At 33.2% G+C, this 18,801-nt stretch overlaps 2 protein-coding genes across 6 annotated transcripts; one reads left to right on the forward strand and one right to left on the reverse strand.

The window, feature by feature from the left end:
* Positions 1-389: 389 nt before the first annotated feature.
* On the forward strand, positions 390-8,918 carry LOC101222019 (protein NETWORKED 1D). Of its 4 annotated transcripts, none has more exons than XM_031889360.1 (5): positions 390-733; positions 1,063-1,151; positions 1,239-1,436; positions 1,564-6,521; positions 7,428-8,918. In XM_031889360.1, exons 3-5 carry the CDS (start codon positions 1,334-1,336, stop codon positions 8,592-8,594), a joined length of 6,228 nt encoding a protein of 2,075 aa, XP_031745220.1. In that variant the 5' UTR covers positions 390-733; positions 1,063-1,151; positions 1,239-1,333; the 3' UTR covers positions 8,595-8,918. The 4 variants fall into 4 exon arrangements, with proteins under 4 accessions (XP_031745220.1, XP_011659280.1, XP_031745221.1 ...); XM_011660978.2 differs by having other exon boundaries at positions 1,248-1,436; XM_031889361.1 differs by having other exon boundaries at positions 1,073-1,151.
* A 739-nt stretch (positions 8,919-9,657) lies between these two features.
* Positions 9,658-17,132, reverse strand: LOC101222260 (sulfate transporter 3.1). 2 transcript variants are annotated; one of them, XM_004146923.3, is made up of 12 exons: positions 16,645-17,132; positions 15,683-15,890; positions 14,908-15,079; positions 14,258-14,323; positions 12,821-12,934; positions 12,249-12,365; positions 11,566-11,692; positions 11,202-11,488; positions 10,847-11,037; positions 10,644-10,729; positions 10,485-10,561; positions 9,658-10,161 (listed from the first exon to the last, which is right to left on the reverse strand). In XM_004146923.3, exons 1-12 carry the CDS (start codon positions 16,997-16,999, stop codon positions 9,973-9,975), a joined length of 1,989 nt encoding a protein of 662 aa, XP_004146971.1. In that variant the 5' UTR covers positions 17,000-17,132; the 3' UTR covers positions 9,658-9,972. The 2 variants fall into 2 exon arrangements, with proteins under 2 accessions (XP_004146971.1, XP_031745223.1); XM_031889363.1 differs by lacking the exon at positions 14,258-14,323.
* Positions 17,133-18,801: the final 1,669 nt, after the last annotated feature.

The raw sequence follows: 18,801 nt of genomic DNA on the forward strand, positions 1-18,801 counted from the left end.
TGATATTTTTCTGAAGTAAAACTTATTTTCTAAAATATTATAAAAAAACAAAAATGATTAAAAAAATATAAATATTTTAATTAATTTTGTTATATTTGAAAAGAATTATTTATGTAAATTTAATAAATAGTAAATAAATTGATTGAATCTAAATAAAATAGAAATCATGTATATATAAAAAAGCAAAATAGGAGTGGAAAAGAGAGAGAAATTTAGAGGGCGTTATTTTAGCGAGTGCTTGAATATTCCATAGAAGAAAATTACAGAAAAGAATACTATATTAATTAATTTATATAAATAAATTTGTCACATTATTAATTAATCAAAGCTTAATATATTGTATTATAAGAAAGGAAAAAACTTACATTGATCCGTTTACTTTTTTCTTGGTCGGGTTTTTCCTTTGCTTTAAGCCCAGTATTCGTCTCTTTGCCACTTCTTTCTACCAAAAGCTGCCATAGTACAACCAACAAGCCAATAATAACAACACTCTCAAAATTCAAGAAAAGCTTACCTCAATTTGAGGGCAATACAGGGAAGCAAGAACAAGGAAGAAAGAAAGAAAGAAAGCAAATAAAAAACAGGGTTTACAGAGAAACAGAGAGAGATCTGTGAGTATTAGCCATGGGGTGAAAGATATGCTATAGCAGCTGAAGCTGATTTTTAGTCACAGCTGCTGATCCCAGACCCATATGCCAAATTTTGTTTGTATTCTTCTTTGATTTCCCATCTGGTAATTTTTCGCTTCTACAACTCGCTCTTTTGTTTTCCTCCCCCTTTTCTTGTCTACTGGGTTTCTTTTTGTTCTTCTTCAAATGGGGTTTTCTTTTTTTAATTTAGCATTTGGATTGATGAAAACTCTGTAACCCATCTCTCTTTTTCGATCTTGATGCTCTTGATCTGGGTTTTGGATACTCTGATGTTGGATGATACTGTTTGAGATTCTTTTTTTCTTCTGTTATTCATTGAGAAAAAAGAACTTGAAAATATGTTGTACTTATCATCATCTTCTTCTTCTTCTTCTTCTTCAATCTTCTCATTTATCTTGGTTTTCTTTGCTAGTTTTTATCAGCTATTTTGTTCAAATTCTATCCTCAAACTTCCATTTGCTTCCTCCCGTGTAGATTCTGGACCTTGGTTTTGTTGATCAGGTACTTCTTTCACTCTGTTTCTCTTTTTCTCATTTTTCAATTCATTAAAAATTTTGTATCTAAGTTTTATTGTGCTGGGTTGGTAAGGTTGATTAGGTAGAAGAGGCCAAACGTCAAGTCAAAGAATTTGGCACTTGGAGTTATTTGAAACTTGAAAGTGTTCGTTCTGTTTGGCTGAAGTCATGACGACTACTTCGCGTACAAATTCTCGGCGAATGTATTCATGGTGGTGGGATAGTCACATTAGCCCAAAAAATTCTAAGTGGCTTCAAGAAAATCTTACAGGTATTGATTTTTCCCCCTTCAAGAACATCTTGGAGCTATCGATTTTTTCAGTAGGCTTTGGATTGTGTAATTCTGATAGTTCTGCTTTGTTGACTAACCGATACTTGGTTTTCCTGCTTGAAAACAGATATGGATGTCAAAGTAAAACAGATGATCAAGCTTCTTGAAGAGGATGCAGATTCCTTTGCAAGGAGGGCTGAGATGTACTACAAGAAGCGACCGGAACTTATGAAATTGGTTGAAGAATTCTACCGGGCGTACCGTGCACTTGCAGAAAGATATGACAATGCAACTGGGGTGCTTCGCCAAGCTCATCGTACCATGGCTGAAGCATTTCCTAACCAAGTACCGTTTGATGATTCGCCTGCAGGTTCGGGTAATGAGTGTGATCCACGGACGCCTGAGATGCCACCACCAATACGTGCTCTTTTTGATCCAGATGAATTGCAAAAGGATGGCTTGGGGCTTTCACCCCAATCTGGTGCTGGCAGAAGAAATGGAGCATTTACTGAAGAATCGAACTTAGTTACAGGTCGGAGGGGTTTGAAGCAGTTTAATGATATTTTTGGTTCTGGGGAAGGAAGAGCAAAGAAAGGCCTCAATTTTCATGATATGGAGGAGAATGAGCGAAATGGGGGGAACAATCACAAGGTTTCAACTACTGAGGCAGAGATTTTAGCCTTAAAGGAGGCTCTGGCTAAATTAGAAGCTGAGAAGGAAGCTGGTCTACTTCAATATCAGCAGAGTCTCGATAAGTTGTCTAATCTCCAGTCAGAAGTCTCTCGTGCACAAGAGGATTCTGAAAGACTCAATGATCGAGCCTCTAAAGCTGAAATTGAAGCTCAGAATTTGAGGGAAGCTCTCAGCAAAATAGAGAGTGAACAGGAAGCTAGTCTGATGAAGTATCAACAGTGCCTGGACAAAATATCCGGTTTGGAGAGTACTATCTTTGACATTCAAAAAGGTGCGGAAGAGCTCACTGAGAGAGCAGGTAAAGCAGAAAAGGAAGCTGAAAGTCTGAAGCAAGGACTTGCTGAAGTAGGAGCTGAAAAGGAAGCAGTACTTGTTCAATATAGAGAGAGTTCAGAAATGATATTGAAACTACAGGAGAAACTTCTTCATGCAGAGGAAAGTTCCAGAAGATACAATGAACTAGCTGACAAAGCTGAAAGTGAGTTGATAATCCTTAAGCAAACAATCGAAAAATTAACTGAAGAAAAGGAAGCTGCTGCTGTCCAGTACATTCAGTGTTTGGAGAAGATTTCAAGTCTTGAATATAGACTTTCTTGTGCTGAAGAAGAGGCTGAAAGGCTGCATCGCGAAATAGATGATGGGGTTTTAAAGTTAAGAAGTGCTGAAGAGAAGTGTCTTTCATTGGAGACATCGAATGTGGCTCTGCAGTCGGAGTTGGAGTCTTTGGTACTGAAAATGGGGTCACAAAATCAAGAACTCACCGAGAATCAAAAAGAACTGGGAAGACTTTGGAATTGCATTCAGGATGAGCATTTGCGGTTTGTTGAGGCTGAGACTGCTTTCCAAACTTTGCAAGATTTGCATTCTCAGACCGAAGAAGAATTGCGATCTCTTGCTGCGGAGCTTCAGAACAGGTCACAAATTTTAAAGAACCTGGAAATTCAAAATCAGACTTTGATTGCTGAAGTTCAAGAGGTTAAGAATGAAAACGGGAAACTGGATGAGCTTAATATGTCTTCAGCAATGTCAATAAAAAACTTGCAAGATGAGCTGTCAAGCTTAAGGGAGAAGATAAGTAAACTTGAAGCGGAGGTTGAACATCGAACAAATGAAAGAAATGCTCTTCAGCAAGAGATCTACTGTCTGAAAGAGGAGATTAATGACTTGAATAAGAAAAATGCGGCTATAATGGAGCAGGTGGAATCTACTGGCTATAGTCTAGACTGCTTTGGCACATCTGTTAAGGAACTGCAAGATGAATATTCAAAGATAAAGGAGACCTGTGAGACAGAGAAAAATGAGAAAGTAGCTCTCTTGGAGAAGTTGATAATTCTTGAGAAACTTGTTGAGAAAAATGCCTTCTTAGAAAATTCCATTTCTGATATGAGTGTTGACTTGGAAGAGACCAAGGAGAGGGTAAAGATGTTAGAGGAATCTTGTCAATCTCTGTTGGGAGAGAAATCAACTCTTTCCTCTGAGAAGGTTGCCCTGAGTTCTCAGCTACTGATTACAACTAAAAATCTGGAGGAACTCTCAGAAAAAAATTTACTTCTTGAGAACTCATTTTCTGATGCAATTGCTGAACTTGAAGCATTGAAGTTGAAATCAAAGGATCTAGAAGATTCCTGCCAATTGCTGGGTCAACAGAAGTCTGATCTCGTTACAGAGAGAGAAAGCTTACTCTGTCAGTTGGATACCACCAATAACACTCTTGAAGATCTGGATAAAAGATACCGTGAGTCAGTAGAGAAACATTCAGTGGTTGCCAACGAAAGAGAATCTGCATTTTGTGAAATATTAAAGTTGAAGGCTCATTTGGATGCTGAAAAACAAGCTCATACTAGTTCTATTGAAATCAGTAAGAAACAACTAGCTGGTGTGGAGTCGCAGATGCACCTATTACACGAAGAATGTGATCAATGGAAGAAGGAATATGAGAATGAAACAGACAAGGCTTTACATTCCCAGTTTGTGATTTTCATCTTACAGCATTGTATGCAAGATATGAAGGATAATAATCTCTCTTTACTTCAAGAGTCTCAAAAACTTTTCGAGGCATCTGAGAGGTCGAAAGAAGCAATCTCTGAATTAGAGCTAAAAGATATTGAAAGGCTTGGGGAGGTTAAATCCTTCATTGAGAAGAATAAACTTCTGAGGACAGGGCTTCAACAGGTACTGAGAACTCTTGACATCCATGCGTACCCTGAGTTTGATCAAGAGATTGAGCAAGATCAAACACTTCTGAACCATATTTTTGTCAAAATTCAGGAGAAACAGAATTCTTTAAGTGAAATTTATGATGAATACTATCAGTTATTGATTGAGAAATCTATTACTGAAAAGTTCCTTCTGCAACTGAAAAATGAAGCTGCAAACATTTTGATTGAAAGAGATACACTTGATCAGGAGCACAAATTCCAATCTGAAGAGATCTTGATTCTTCAGAGTAGAATTCTGCAGTTGAATGAAGAGTTGGGGTTAAAAGTAATTGAAGCCAACCAAAAAGAACAAGCTCTCAAGACGGAAATGGAAAATGTCTGCAGGAATTTGCATAATGTGGAGGAATCTTACCAGGTTTTACAGGTAGAGAATTCCAAGGCTCTTGATGAGAAAACATATTTGGCAAACGAAGTCTTAGGCTTAGAAAAACAGAGATGTCAATTGGAAGAAGAGAACAGTGAAATGTTCGATGAAACAATATTTCAAAGTCAACTTTTTTTCATTTGTAAAGATATTATCTCTGAAATGCTTGAAGAAATGAGAAAGCTTGCTGAGTTTAGGGATAAACTCCAGTTTATAAATAATGACCTCGAAGAAAGAGTGAAAGAAATGGAGAGAAAATTGGGACATGAACAAACGATTAACTTAGAACTTGCAATGTTCTTGGAGAGGTCACGCAGTGAAGCTGAAAATTATTTGACAGAGAAGAATACACTTGATCAGGAGCATAGGAACCAGTCTGAACGGTATTTGACCCTTCTGGCTGAGATGCAGAAACTTTTAGAGCTGAATGAGGAATTGAGGTTGAAAATAGTGGAGGGAAACCATAAAGAAGAAGCACTAACGACTGAAATGGAGCATGTATGCAAGAAACTGCAGAATTTGGAAGAGGATTACCAGTTTCTACAAGATGAGAGTTGCAAGGCAAACGAAGAGAAATTATCTTTTTCGAAGGAAATCCTAGAATTGAGAAAAGAGAAGGAAGAATTAGAAGAAGTAAACATTAGTATGTTTACTGAAAGACTATTTCAAAGTGAACTCTCCTTTGTTTACAAGGACGCTGTCGTAGAAAATCTTGCAGAACTGAGAAAGCTTACTGAATCTTTGGATGAACTTCACTGCAGAAATAATGACCTTGAGCTGAGATTGGAAGAAACGTTGGCCAAGTTGGGAGCTGTGCAAACAAACAATTTAGAACTCATGAATTCCTTGGAAAAGTCACAGTGTGAGGCTGAAAATTATTTGATGGAAAGGAACACTCTTGACCAGGAGCTTAGCAATCAGTCTGAATTGAATTCAGCACTACAGAGTAAGATGGAGAAACTTCTGGAGTTGAATGAAGACATGGGCCTGAAATTAATAGAAAGCAATCAGAAGGAAGAATTACTAATGACTGAAAAGGAGAATGTATGCAAGAAGCTGCAAGATTTGGAAGGGGCTTATCAGATATTACATGCCGAGAACTACAAGGCTCTTGAGAAGGAGAAGTCCTTGACAAATGAAATCTTAGGCTTGAGGAAAGATAAACATGAATTAGAAGACGAAAACATTAATATGTTTGGTGAAACAATATTTCAAAGCCAACTTTCCTTTGTTTACAAGGATATAGTGTCTGAAAATCTTCAAGAACTGAGAAATTTCGTTGTATGTATGAATAATCTCCAGTCCACAAATAAAGACCTTGAAGAGAGAGTAAAATTAATGGAAGGAAAGTTGAGAGATGAACAAACAAAGAGCTTTGAGCTCATTGAGTCCTTGGAGAGGTCAGAATGTGAGATTCTGAAATTAGAAACAATGATAAGCTTGAAGGAAAATGAAAAGTTGGAGCTCCACCAAATGAAGATCAATGAAGTTAAATCATGGGAAAAACAGGCTGCCACATTTTTTGGTGAACTACAGATCGCTGCAATTTGTCAATCAATATTTGAAGGCAAGATTCATGAGCTAGCAGAAGCATGTGAGAACCTTCAAGACAGAAATACTTCAAAAGATGTAGAAATTGAACTGCTGAAGGAAAAAGTTAGTAGTTCAGAAGGAGAAAATGGAAGAATGAAAACTCAGTTGGCTGCATATGTTCCAGCTATTCAAACCTTGAGGGATTCTATAAGTTCTCTTGAAAAGCATGCTATTTCCCCAACAAGAACGCAAAAAGTTGACGAACAAGAAGTGAAGGTAATAACAATAACCCCTTTTTCTGAATATCAATTTTTATTTTCGCTTATATTTGTTGTGTTCATATCCATGTGGTTCAGAACTTTTTTGAGCTTTAAGAAATACTTAGGTTTTCTTACACTTTTAGTTAGGCAAACCCATTACTGTTTAAAGCCTTTTATTGCTAGCAGAAGAAACTTATAAATCCAAGCTTTTTTAGCCTTCCAACAGGCTAAATCAATAAAGAAATAGGAACCCTTTTGATAGCCAATTTACTTGGTTTTTGGTTTTACGATACACAGATTTTAAAATTTTGTTTTTTATCTTTCAAATTTTGCCAAGAGTTCAAACATGTTTTCAAGAAGGTAAAAAACAATAAGATTCATTTGTTGGTTAGCAAAGTCAAAATTTAAAAAAAGAAATCATCAGAAAGGAATTTTAGTCAAACAGGCTAACAATTTTTGTTTCACAGTTTATTTTATCATATTATTATCACCTTTTCAGTTACAAAATTCAATTGAATATTTGAATTAATATTCTGCATGATATGGATATTGAATTTTCTGAGCCAAGATGAGTTGATTCTTCTATAATAATTTAGCTACCCTCATCAATGTTTTCTCCATGACAACAAAATTATGTCTCTTTATAAAACCATCTTTATGCACTCTCTTTTGAATTTGAGTCATGCTTACTTTTCATTTTTTATACCTTGTAAGAATACTATTATCTTGAAGATATTTCTGAAAATTACCCTAATAAGAATCAGTTTCTTTGAATGCTGACGTGATTAGATCTGGGTTCCCTTTCCAATCCATTGGGATGCTGAGATGGCAGTACCCAAGTGTTAAAAATTTGTAGCATTGAGGCTGGAGTTTATGAGTTTTGGTTGCATAATCTCATGGCCTTTAACCTTCCTTTATGCAGGAATCTAGTTCTTTAAATCCCCAGCATCCTGAAAGCTTCCAGCAGCCAGATGATGATGAAGTTCAGAATGATGGTTCAGTTGAGCTGCAAGATTTGAATAGGAGGATTCAAGCTATTGAAGTAGCATTTGAAGTATTTGAGAGCCAGACTACGTTAGAGAAGTTTAATACCAATGCCAAGCTAGAGAGAGCGATGAAGGAGGTTGAAGACCTAAAATCTGGCCGAGAACGTAGTCGTGTGACCAAGGACAAATCAACACATCATGGATATAATAGGTCACATTCGAAGTCTGAAATTTCTGAAGCAGGAAATGAAGTTTTGACAAAAGATATCCTACTCGATCGGGTTTCTGACCATTCATCATATGGAAACAGTCGAAGAGAAACTGCTGTGGCTGGTGATCGGATGCTTCATCTATGGGAATCAACTGATCAAGATGGCAGCTACAATCGGGCGGTTGGCAAAGCTCCTATGATAGCAAGCTCATCTTCCGAGTACCACCGGGTTGGATCAACCAGGAGACGAAGTAGCAAGCACCCTTCAAACGAATCATTGGTTGAGAAGGAACTGGGTGTGGATAAACTAGAGATCTCCAGGAGACATTCTGAACTCCCTCAAGAAGGAAACAAGAGAAGGATTTTAGAAAGACTAGATTCTGATGCTCAGAAATTGGCAAATCTTCAAATAACTGTACAAGATTTGAAGAAGAAAATGGATGTTACAGAGAAGAGCAAGGTAGAAAAAGGTATTGAATATGATACAGTGAAGGAACAAGTAGAAGAAGCCGAAGAAGCCATCACCAAATTGTATGAGATGAACGTTAAACTCACAAAGAATGTTCAAGATAGTTTTATGGCTGCTGATGTAGGCTCATCAACATTGGAGCCAGAGGACAATGACATTGTCCAAAGTAGGCGAATTTCAGAACAAGCACGGAGAGGATCGGAGAAGATTGGGCGGTTGCAGTTGGAGTTGAAGAAGCTACAGTTTCTAATAATGAAACTAGATGGTGAAAGGGAGACCAAAGGCAAAAGCAAAGTATCCGATAGGAGTCCGAGAGTTCTTTTAAGGGATTATCTTTACGGTGGGACGAGAACAAAGCAGAAGCAGAAGAAGAAGAAGGCACCTTTTTGTGGTTGTGTGAGACCTCCAACAAAGGGTGACTGAGGCATTGATTTTAATATGAGAGATAATGATTTTAGTTGAATGAAAAGGATGTTAATTGGTTCATCATTTATCAAATTTTCTTGTAGAGAGGTTCTTATCGAACTGTATGTTCTTAGCTCTGTTTGTATAGAGGTTTTATGTTACATTAGTTTTGAGATTATGCAGTACATGAAAGGCAGCATCTAATTAGAGAAAGCTGCTCTTTTTAGAGGCTCTTCATTGTCCATATAATATTGGTTCTAACTCTTCAATAAGTGAGTATTTAGTTGGAGCCATATTAGGAAAAATAACGGGTCTTGATTGGTATAGATTCTTCATGGAAAATATTTGTTTTTCATTTTTGATAATTGATGCGTACTTCCTCTTAAGATTAGGCATTTAAATTTTCAAGCTAAACTAAAATTTAAAATATCACGAAGTACCGATAACTTGTAACTAAAACAATATTTTAAAATCTTGGTTTAGAACTTGAATTTTGCAAATTAGTTTTACTTATTGGGATAATATTAGTGTTGTGCCAAACGGGGCAAAACACTGCAACAAGGTTGGGCCAAAAGCGATCTCACGTTTCTGCTAAGAATTCGATTCCTTCGATATCAATCCATAAGAGAGTATACAATTTCATCGTGTAACCATTTTAACACAAATGATGCGACTATCTGTACCACCTGTCTTTTATCGTTGGATTGTGATGTTCCATATGTATAGTATATGTCAAATATATGCATAAACATTTACAACTTCGTCGTATAATTGCTCTTTACTAGATTGTTATTATTATTTGATAATGGCAATACTAAATCAGATAACACACAATTCCTATCTTTCAAGTGTAAACCAAACCTAATGAAATTGATTATCTCCATATGGGTATCAAAATGGTAATCTTGAGTTACCATATTTTCGTGCATCTTTGGAAATTGCTAATTTGTTCACGAAGGCTTACACAGCATATATTTTCCATTATTATTTGGGTAACCCTCAGATTGAAGATCTCTTTGATCATTGAATGAAAGGCAGGCTTGTCTTTTTTTTCTTCAGCCATAAATAAACATTTTTGTACTCTCTTGAAAGATTCCAGAAGAAAAAAGGCTTAGCATTATTTTCAGATACACCTTTACAATTAGTAATTCGAATGAGAAAATAGGGAATACAATACAAGCATTTCCTCACTTCCATATCATTTCTCTCTTTCTCTTCTTCTTTTTTTCGATATTAATTCCATATTTATATATTTATATTTATATAAATACTATTTTGGCCTACAAGTGATAGTATCCAGAGGGGGGGAAAAATTACCCCGGAGGTTAACTTCAGCTTGAGACTTCACAGAGACATTGTTTGTTCCTGCTCTGCTTGCTTTCCTTGATTCAATGTCTTAGACATTGTTCCATGGCTCAGCTTTCTCATCAGTTACAAGGTTTGGTTTGCAAGAGTGAAGCATATAATTGCAGGCCGCAACAGCTTCGGCGACTGTAAGATAGATCCATTCATGTCCAAGGGTCTCGATGAACTTGCCCTTGTCCAACTTCTTCATTACTTCAGCCCCAGGGTTGGCCAAAACTATCTGCATAGATAGGAAAAGAGAAGGAACTTTCAGTTGCTAACAAATTGAAGAGCAAATATATTGAGACTAATTTACAAAGCTTGATGAGATGAATGCTTTGGATCAATCTTCATCACTATTGAAATGATTTCCATCTTCTCCTCTTTCTCTGATGTTTCCTAACTCCTGAACAAATAATTCTAAACACCAACACAGATCTCCTAACTCAAACATATTAACACTAAACTTAAGAATTCAACTCATCGTCCCAAACGCCTCCTTCCAAAGTTGAAAAAAGAGTTATGCATCAGGAAAATGGAAGTTATGACGGTGGCTTACTGTACCTTCAATCCCCTTCTTTCTAAAATCTTCTTCAACTCTTCAAACATGCTTATTCCACTTGTATCAATGTTGCCAACAGCTGAAAAAGATAAATTTTCAGACTACTATATCAAAAAGAAAACAAGTTTGTCCATTTCAACAGTTGAAGATTCAATACTTACCACTCATGTCCAATACGACATATTGTAACGTACTTTCACTGGAAGCTTTTATCCTATCTTCCTCTTCATCAACCCACCTCATAATCCTAAAACACAAAAGTTACTACATTCAGAGAAAACTTCCAAAAAGTCCATCCAAAAACTGAATCGCTCAGGATTCCTATGTACTTGAAAGAAACGTGCCAATGTGATGGATTAGATACCTCTCTCTCAAGTAGCTTGAATTAGCAAAGTAAATGGGAGCGTCAATCTCAAGTATCAGAATGCCGGGAACATTGCCGGCATTTGGGTATTGCTCAATGTTTCTGTAAAGCGTGGAATTGGGAAGGTTCCCAAGCACAAGTGTCCTCGGCCTAGCAACGAACAAAAGTAACCTAAGCAGAGATATCACCACCTGCAATAAGTTGGCCACAAATTTATGAACAATATCTACAAAAGTTAAAAAACATACTAAACCAACCCACTCAACAAATGGGGCTAAAAGTTGAGCTAGACATTTTCGAAAACACATTACGGGCAGACCCAAAAAACCACAAAAAAGAAGGAGTCAGAACATACCGCAATGACCAATCCAATTTCAACACTGGCAAAGACAACACCAGCATAAGCGCCAATACAGACAAGGAAATCGAATTTATCAACTTTCCATAAGTGAATAGCAGCTTCATAATCGATGAGGCCAAGCATGGCGGAAATGATGATGGAAGAAAGCACCACAAGAGGAGTGTAGTGGAACAGAGGAGTCAAGAACAACAATGTCAACATCACTGCAATCGCCATAACGACGTTTGATACTGCGGTTTTGCATCCTGCATTGTAATTCACAGCCGATCGGGAAAATGGGCCTGCAAGTATGGTGATTTGGAAGTCAAAATCAATTGGGTTTTCTGATAAAGGGGATTCTTTTGTTGGTTGTTCAAACCTGTGGTGAGATAACAGGAGAAGCAAGAGCCGACAATGTTCATAGTGCCAATGGCTACCATTTCCTTGTTGCCATCAATGTTATAATGTTTGAACATTGCAAAGCTTCTTCCAACTGCTATTCCTTCCTGCTCATTCATCCCAAAAATATTTCTTCTTCATTTTTTCCAAAACAAAACAACTAAAATCATTCAAAAATGTTTTACACCTAAATTTGTAATGGCAAAAACAACTAAATTTGTAATACTATTTTTTATAGGAACAAACTATTTACAAAACATAATAAAAATTAATGGCTTTATATATATATTCTTTTAAATTTGATTAAAAAATTGAATATTTTCTAAAACTAAAAAAAATAAATACTTTCTACTTTCTACTTTCTTCTCCTCTGTGTATATATACAAGTCCAGGTTTGATACTAAAATAATTCGTTCTTGAATTTACTTTTCAAATGTGTTTTTATTATTAATTTTGAGGGTTTTTTTTAATAAGAATAATACTATATACACATATATGTAATATAAAGAGGAATAAGTTAAGTTGAGGTTGGGGGTGATGAAAGACTGTTTTTCACAAGGCTAAAGCATAAATGAAATAATAAGAAAAAAGTAAAGAGCATGAGCTGAATATATATAATAAATAAGAAAAAGAAAGAAGAGGGTGAGAAAAGAGATGAAATACCGCAAGAGCAATGACGCCAGTGATGATGCCAGTTTTAATGGCAGTGGAAAGGTATGGTGACACAAACACCATTTTTGTTATTGACACTGGATTTACCCCTTTCTTCAATTCTCCAATCTGTTCCATTACCCCCAATTATTTAACATCAAATCAAATTTGACTTTTCAAAATTCTTTTCACTTATTTATTTTGAAAGAAAAGAAACCTTTGGAAAAGGGTCCAGAAAAGGTGCAATAATCAATCACAAACAATTTAGACCAAACCAATCAAACACATTCTATTATTGGTGGGGGCTTTTCACTTTCCACTTTTTAACTTCTCTTTTTCTTCTTCTTCATTTTTATCTTTTTCTTTTCATTATATGTGTATATTTAAAAATGAATTATAAGGAAATATTGTGGGTGTAATTAAAGTAATCCAAAATTGGTAGTCGGCTAAGCCTAACTTTTTAATTTTTCGGTTCAATCCTATCTTTTGTATGGCGGTTTTGGAAGCTATAGTGTAACTCGTACTCTATTATTATCTCTTCCTCTGAATCATAATCTATAGTTAACATATCAATTTAAACTTACCACTTCCACCCCATGTTTTTCAGCATGAGTCAGAAACACTAGAAGGCTTCCTAAAATCACCGATGTCAAAGGTGCCATTGCTGATATCCAAAAGAATTTTGGCTTCTTCTTGCTCTGTTAAACAAATATAACACACCCTATAAGTTTACAACATCATCAATTTCGATAAACATATAATTTTTTAAAAGAATAAAACATTCAAATTAACAAATAAACGTGTAAAAGACAACAAATATATATATATATATAGCTTGAAAAAGTGTAGGTGAATTTTACAAGAAAAGTGAGATGGGAAATTTAATTTTTTTTTTCTTTTTTGTTTAGGGTTGAAATTGGGGTGTTGTGAAATGTAATTTATTAGATTATGGAAGTTGATTTTGATTATTCCTTTTTAAAATACTAAAGTAAAAGCAAACTTAGAATGAAAATAATTATAATAATGAGCTGATTTTCCTAACTGCTTCTACCAACCTATATTCTTAAATTCTTTTCTTAACCTTTCTTATGTTCTAAGATATATATAAATGTATGATGTATAATAATAATAAGCAAGTGTGTTTCAGAAGATGGCAATGGTAATGAAGATTGATTAAGTAAACCAAAAAGAGAGTCCACAAATTAATTAAAAAGATGTTGCCTAAATATATGGTAATTTTTTTGGTAGGTGCCATGCATAATTATAATTCGTTTTAGTCCCAGTGGGTAAGATGTGACACCTCATCCAATTAATTTAATTTCTTAAATCTTCATAAAATTCCAATTTTCAAAAGAAAGGTGAAGCATCAATCTAAATCTAATTACCAGCTCAATCAATTATTAGAGTTTCCTTTCTTAATTATTTCATGGCGTTTTTACTTTAACTTTCCTTAATGAATTTTGAAAATTTGTTATAATTCGTTAATATTTTCAATATTATTTATAAACAAGTAAAAATAACTTTTGAAAATACTTTTAAATATATTTAAAACATTTTTTTATTACAAGAGACCAAACAAAAATTACTTTTTTAAAAACATTTTTTTCTTGAATCCGTCGGAGCAAATCCTAAGTTAATAAACACTACTGTTGTTTTTGTTTTGAAGTATAAAAATAACCCAAATTAAACGAAAAATCAAAAAGTATTTTTGAAATTTTATTTATCTTTAAAATTGGAATAAGAATTCATGCATTTATATGTAAAAGATAAAAAACCATAGAAAAAAGAGAGAAAAAAACACAATATTGAAAAATAATTTTGTTTACATGATGAATGGTAGAGCCTACCTAATCTCATACTTTCCATTTTCTAACACGAAATTTTTTTTAAAAAACCAAAGTTTTTTTCTTTTTGCATTAAAGGTTTGGAAATATATATATCACATATACTAAATATAATATAATACAATGTTAAATTATATAAAAAGAGAAATAGAGGGAATAAATTTATATAATACTCACAAAATATCTTGTGATGAGGAGGAAGAAGAGAAAACAGCATCCCAACACCCCACTTTCCCATCTCCACTGCATTATACAAATCCAAATTAAATTATTATTAAGTAATTCCAAATTTTATACCTAATATATATTCCCTTCTTTTAATTACATTTTTCCTTTCATATATAAATCTTATTTTTAATTAATTTAATCTCACAATTAACGTGAAAAATGTTGTTACCTTTTTTCAACATACATGATTTGAAAGGACTTCTAGAAATGGGTTAAATTAGCCTAGGAAAGGTAATATATATATACACACACACACACTTTTCACTTTGTCATTATCTACCTTTTTTTAATTAAAAAATAATGATTATACTAATTTACTTAGCAAGAAATTTATAGTATATGGTATTAAGAAAAACCAAAGATGAAATTGAAAATGTTACATAAAAGGACAAACCAATTTTAATTATGAATAATTAGGAGGAGAATATGGACAAGTCACGTGCAGTGTAGGGCTAAGGTTGAAACAAAAAAAGTAAGAGAGCTTTCTCATTATATAATCATAAAATTAAAAAAAAAACATATATATGTATTTTTCTGAAGTATCTAAAAAAGACATAGAAAGAACAAATCTAAACTTTTGAAAAGACTTAAGATTAAACCTCATGAACTTGGCTAAAGACGGAGCGAAGGACGGAGACGAGATCGGTCGAGTGGGTGAAATGGGTAAGCCCTAAGATGCCTTTGAGTTGTTGTAGGCACACGACCGTGGCAGCACCCGCCATGAACCCAACAATAGTTGCATGTGACAAAAAATCAACAATAAACCCTAACCTGTATTTATACATATCCATGCAAATATATAGTTTAAGTCTCTATTTAATTAAATATCCATAACATGGAATTATTATTATTATTATTTTCTTTTGCTTCTATATACCTTTTTTTTCTTGGTTTTATTACGAGGCAAAGACAGAAAATAATCTGTTCCAAAGATTCCTTCTCGTTCTTTAATTTATAATATATAAATCATGATAAACTCATCTTATTATTATTCCTCCATGATATATATTATATTAAAAAATTCTTAATTTTTTCTCCAATTAAACCCTCCCATTTTTAAAATTTTCAGTTTGATCCTTTTAAATTTCTTATTAGAATTAGGGTTTACCGTTTACCGTTTAATTACCACCAACCTTACATCACATGCAAAGAAAATATGATCGATATTAGATAAGAAAGAATAACACTTTACCTATTTAAAGCTTTGGAGGATTCTTCTTACTAATCATCATTAAAAATAGTTAACATCTTTGAATTTTTTTTTTTTTTTTTTTTTTAGTTTTCCCTTTTTGGAAATTAATAGTAATTTTCTACTTAATTATAGAAATTAAATTGAAAAAAAAAAAAAGGGAGGGACATAAGGTAATTACGTACCTTAAAAGGCCTAAAGAGGCTTGGAAGACTCCGGCAAAGAAAGTGGCAGTGAAAGCAAGGTGGAGATAAAGAGTGGGATTTTGAGCAGGGTTAACCTCTGCTCCTAACATTGAGCTGATTAAAAGCGATGCCACTGCAACCGTCCCAACAGCTAAGTCTCTTGAACTTCCCATCATTGCATAAATTAACGGTGGAATAAAACTCGAATCTGTGTATAATTTACTTTATTAACACTTAATTATATATGATTAGTTATATCTCTATGAAAGTTTAACGTGTGATACCTAAAATAATTATTATCGTTTATTTGTATTGCTTAATCTTTTATTTTACTTTTTAAGTATATTATAATTTGGGGTATAAATTTGGACTATTTTGACCTTAAAAAAAAAAGGTAGAAGTACGTATATATTGATTAATTACTATTTAGTGATATTTCTATTGACTCATTAGTTTAGTTATAAAGCTTGATGTTGCATTGTACAAATTTCTAACCTAAACCTAACTTAACAAGTTAATCTAAGTATATATTCTTCATAAAAAAAATTATTAAATTTTAAATTTGGTCATTTTAAAAAGGTAAAAAGTAAAAAATATTTACGTAACATTCAATTTTTTTTAAAAGCAATAATTAGATGTACTTTTAATTGTTTGTTAAAAATATTTCTTTTCTAAATAAAAACTTATAGTTAGCATTGAAAATACACAAACATCGATGCTCCGCTGAGTGCATTCGATCATTCTTTTTTTATCTTAAAATGAAATGATTATTAGAGAATAATTAAATAAGTAGTTTTCAAAGGATAAAGATTTCCACTTCTAGAGAAAACGAAAACAGTGTTTCTTAAATGGAAAAAAAAAAAAATAACAAAACAAAACACATGTAGTAACTAAACGTATTCAGTTAAAAGAAGCTAAGGAAAAAAAAAAAAAGAAGAAGAAGAAGAAAGGTAGAAACTTACAGAGTCCAAGTATGGGAGGCAAGTTGGCGAGTTTAGCATAGCTAATACCCTGAGGAATGGCTAGACTAGCAATGGTGAAACCAGAAATAAGATCGGATTTGAACAGCCCTAAATTATACCTGGGCCCCCATTCGACGACAGGAAAAAAGTACTGGAAGCCCAATATCATCTTCTTGGCGGGCGGCTTGTTCTTGAACTGGCGGAGTGGGTCGTCGGGAAAGAAGGTCTCCTTCATAGCGTTTTTGAGTGACTTGAGGAATGGCTGGGGCGGGGGAATGGCTGCCCTGTGTAAACAGTCGCCTCCTTCCCCTGCCGTGGGCGCTGAGGATGGGTAGACGTAATCAGCGTTACCCATTGGGAAGTGAAAAGGAAAAGGAAAAAGAAAAAGAAAGGAAAATGTAAAAAGAAGTAAGAATAGTTTGAATAATTAAGGGAATTAAGAGGGAGTGTTTGAGAACAGAGGAATGTAGGAGAAATGGGTAGAGAGGAGAGGGATTTATATAAAGAAGACGGAAGAGGATGAAGTTATAATTTAAAAGATTAAAAGAAGAAAAGAAAAGAAAAAGAAAGATGAGTGGGAGGTGGGTCCTACTGGCATTGTTGGCAGGTACACGTTCCCTATGATCTTTCACTCTCTATTTCCTTTTTATTTTCTTTTCTCATGCGTATCCTATTTTTATTTTTTTAACTTTACCCACTTCTCTCAAATATATATCTTTATATATGAAAATGATTAAATGAATTAAGAAAATGATGATGAGATATAGTAAATTTGACCAAATATTTACGACATATAATTCGATTATATTAATAATAGACATTGATACTCACTAGAGTCTATCAACTATCACTAATAGAATTTAGAATTTTGCTGTAACTTGTAAATATTTTAACTTATTTTACTATTTTTAAAAATTGCCTGATTGTGATAAGGTTACGTGTAATGAATTTTTGTCTTTATTTTTTAATAAAATATAAATAGTTTGTATTTTTCTATTACCCTTGAAAAGACTATAAATATATATATATATATTCAAAATTAAAAATAAAACATTCTCTTTTCCATTCATCATTGTCTCCAAATAATTTAAACAGTGTATCTATAATGTTTTAGTGTGACAGAAGTCTATGCAATAATTTTAGATTTCTTTAATTTGATTTACTTAATGACAATAATTTTAAGGCTTTAACTTAATCATTGGGTAAGTTTCAACGAATGTGAATTTTTAAATATAATTTAAACAAGGAGGTAAGTTGATACGATTATTAATTTATAATACAATTTAAGAATAAATTGATGTTTTTCTTAAAGTTTATATAATTTGTTTACCCTTTGTTGTTGATTGGAACTTATTTTCTTTCGAAATATCAATTAGGGTTGAGTTGTATATGTTTGTTTAGGAAACGAATGAAATATTTTTTTTATTATTTTCAATATATATATTATAAATTTTAAAGAGAGATCGAGAGAAAATCGAGTGTTTTCATTATCATCAAATTAAATTATAAACTTAAAAAATGGATGAAACCAATACATATTTTTATCACGAAGAAGTTAATAAAAAATAGAAAGTCAAATAAGGACATATTATATCCAAACCTCTAACACCCAAACAAAATAGATAAAAGAACTCAAAACTTAATAATAAACCATCAATATTTGACTCGAACAGAAATTTTCTTTTAAGTACAACAACGTATAATATATTTGAACTTCTAACTTTAAAACAAAATTGTATGTGAATGACCGATTATCTATATTCACACAATAATGATCATATCTATAAAAATGTGACCAAATAAATCCTCATAGCTAAAAAGATTAAAGAAAAAATAGTTTGATGATAATTTCTTAAATTAAGCTTTATAACCATTACTTTATTTAAAAAGTTTCAATATGTTATGTTATTATCTTTGTAACAATCCATTCAAATTCATGCCAACTTTTGACATCTAGAAAGTTTTTAAATATTATCTTTTGTGTTTTTTAAAAGTTTTCTTATGAAAGAAAAATTGCACCACCATTTTGAAAGTTCGTTGTTAAAATTTAATTATTAAATCAACAAAAGCATATAAATAATTCTTTTTAATACTTTCTTGGTGTACAAATCAAATTTTTAAAAGAAAAAATTGTATCAAATAACACAAACAATTAGA

Source organism: Cucumis sativus, chromosome 7, assembly GCF_000004075.3.
Source record: "Cucumis sativus cultivar 9930 chromosome 7, Cucumber_9930_V3, whole genome shotgun sequence".
NCBI lineage: Eukaryota > Viridiplantae > Streptophyta > Magnoliopsida > Cucurbitales > Cucurbitaceae > Cucumis > Cucumis sativus.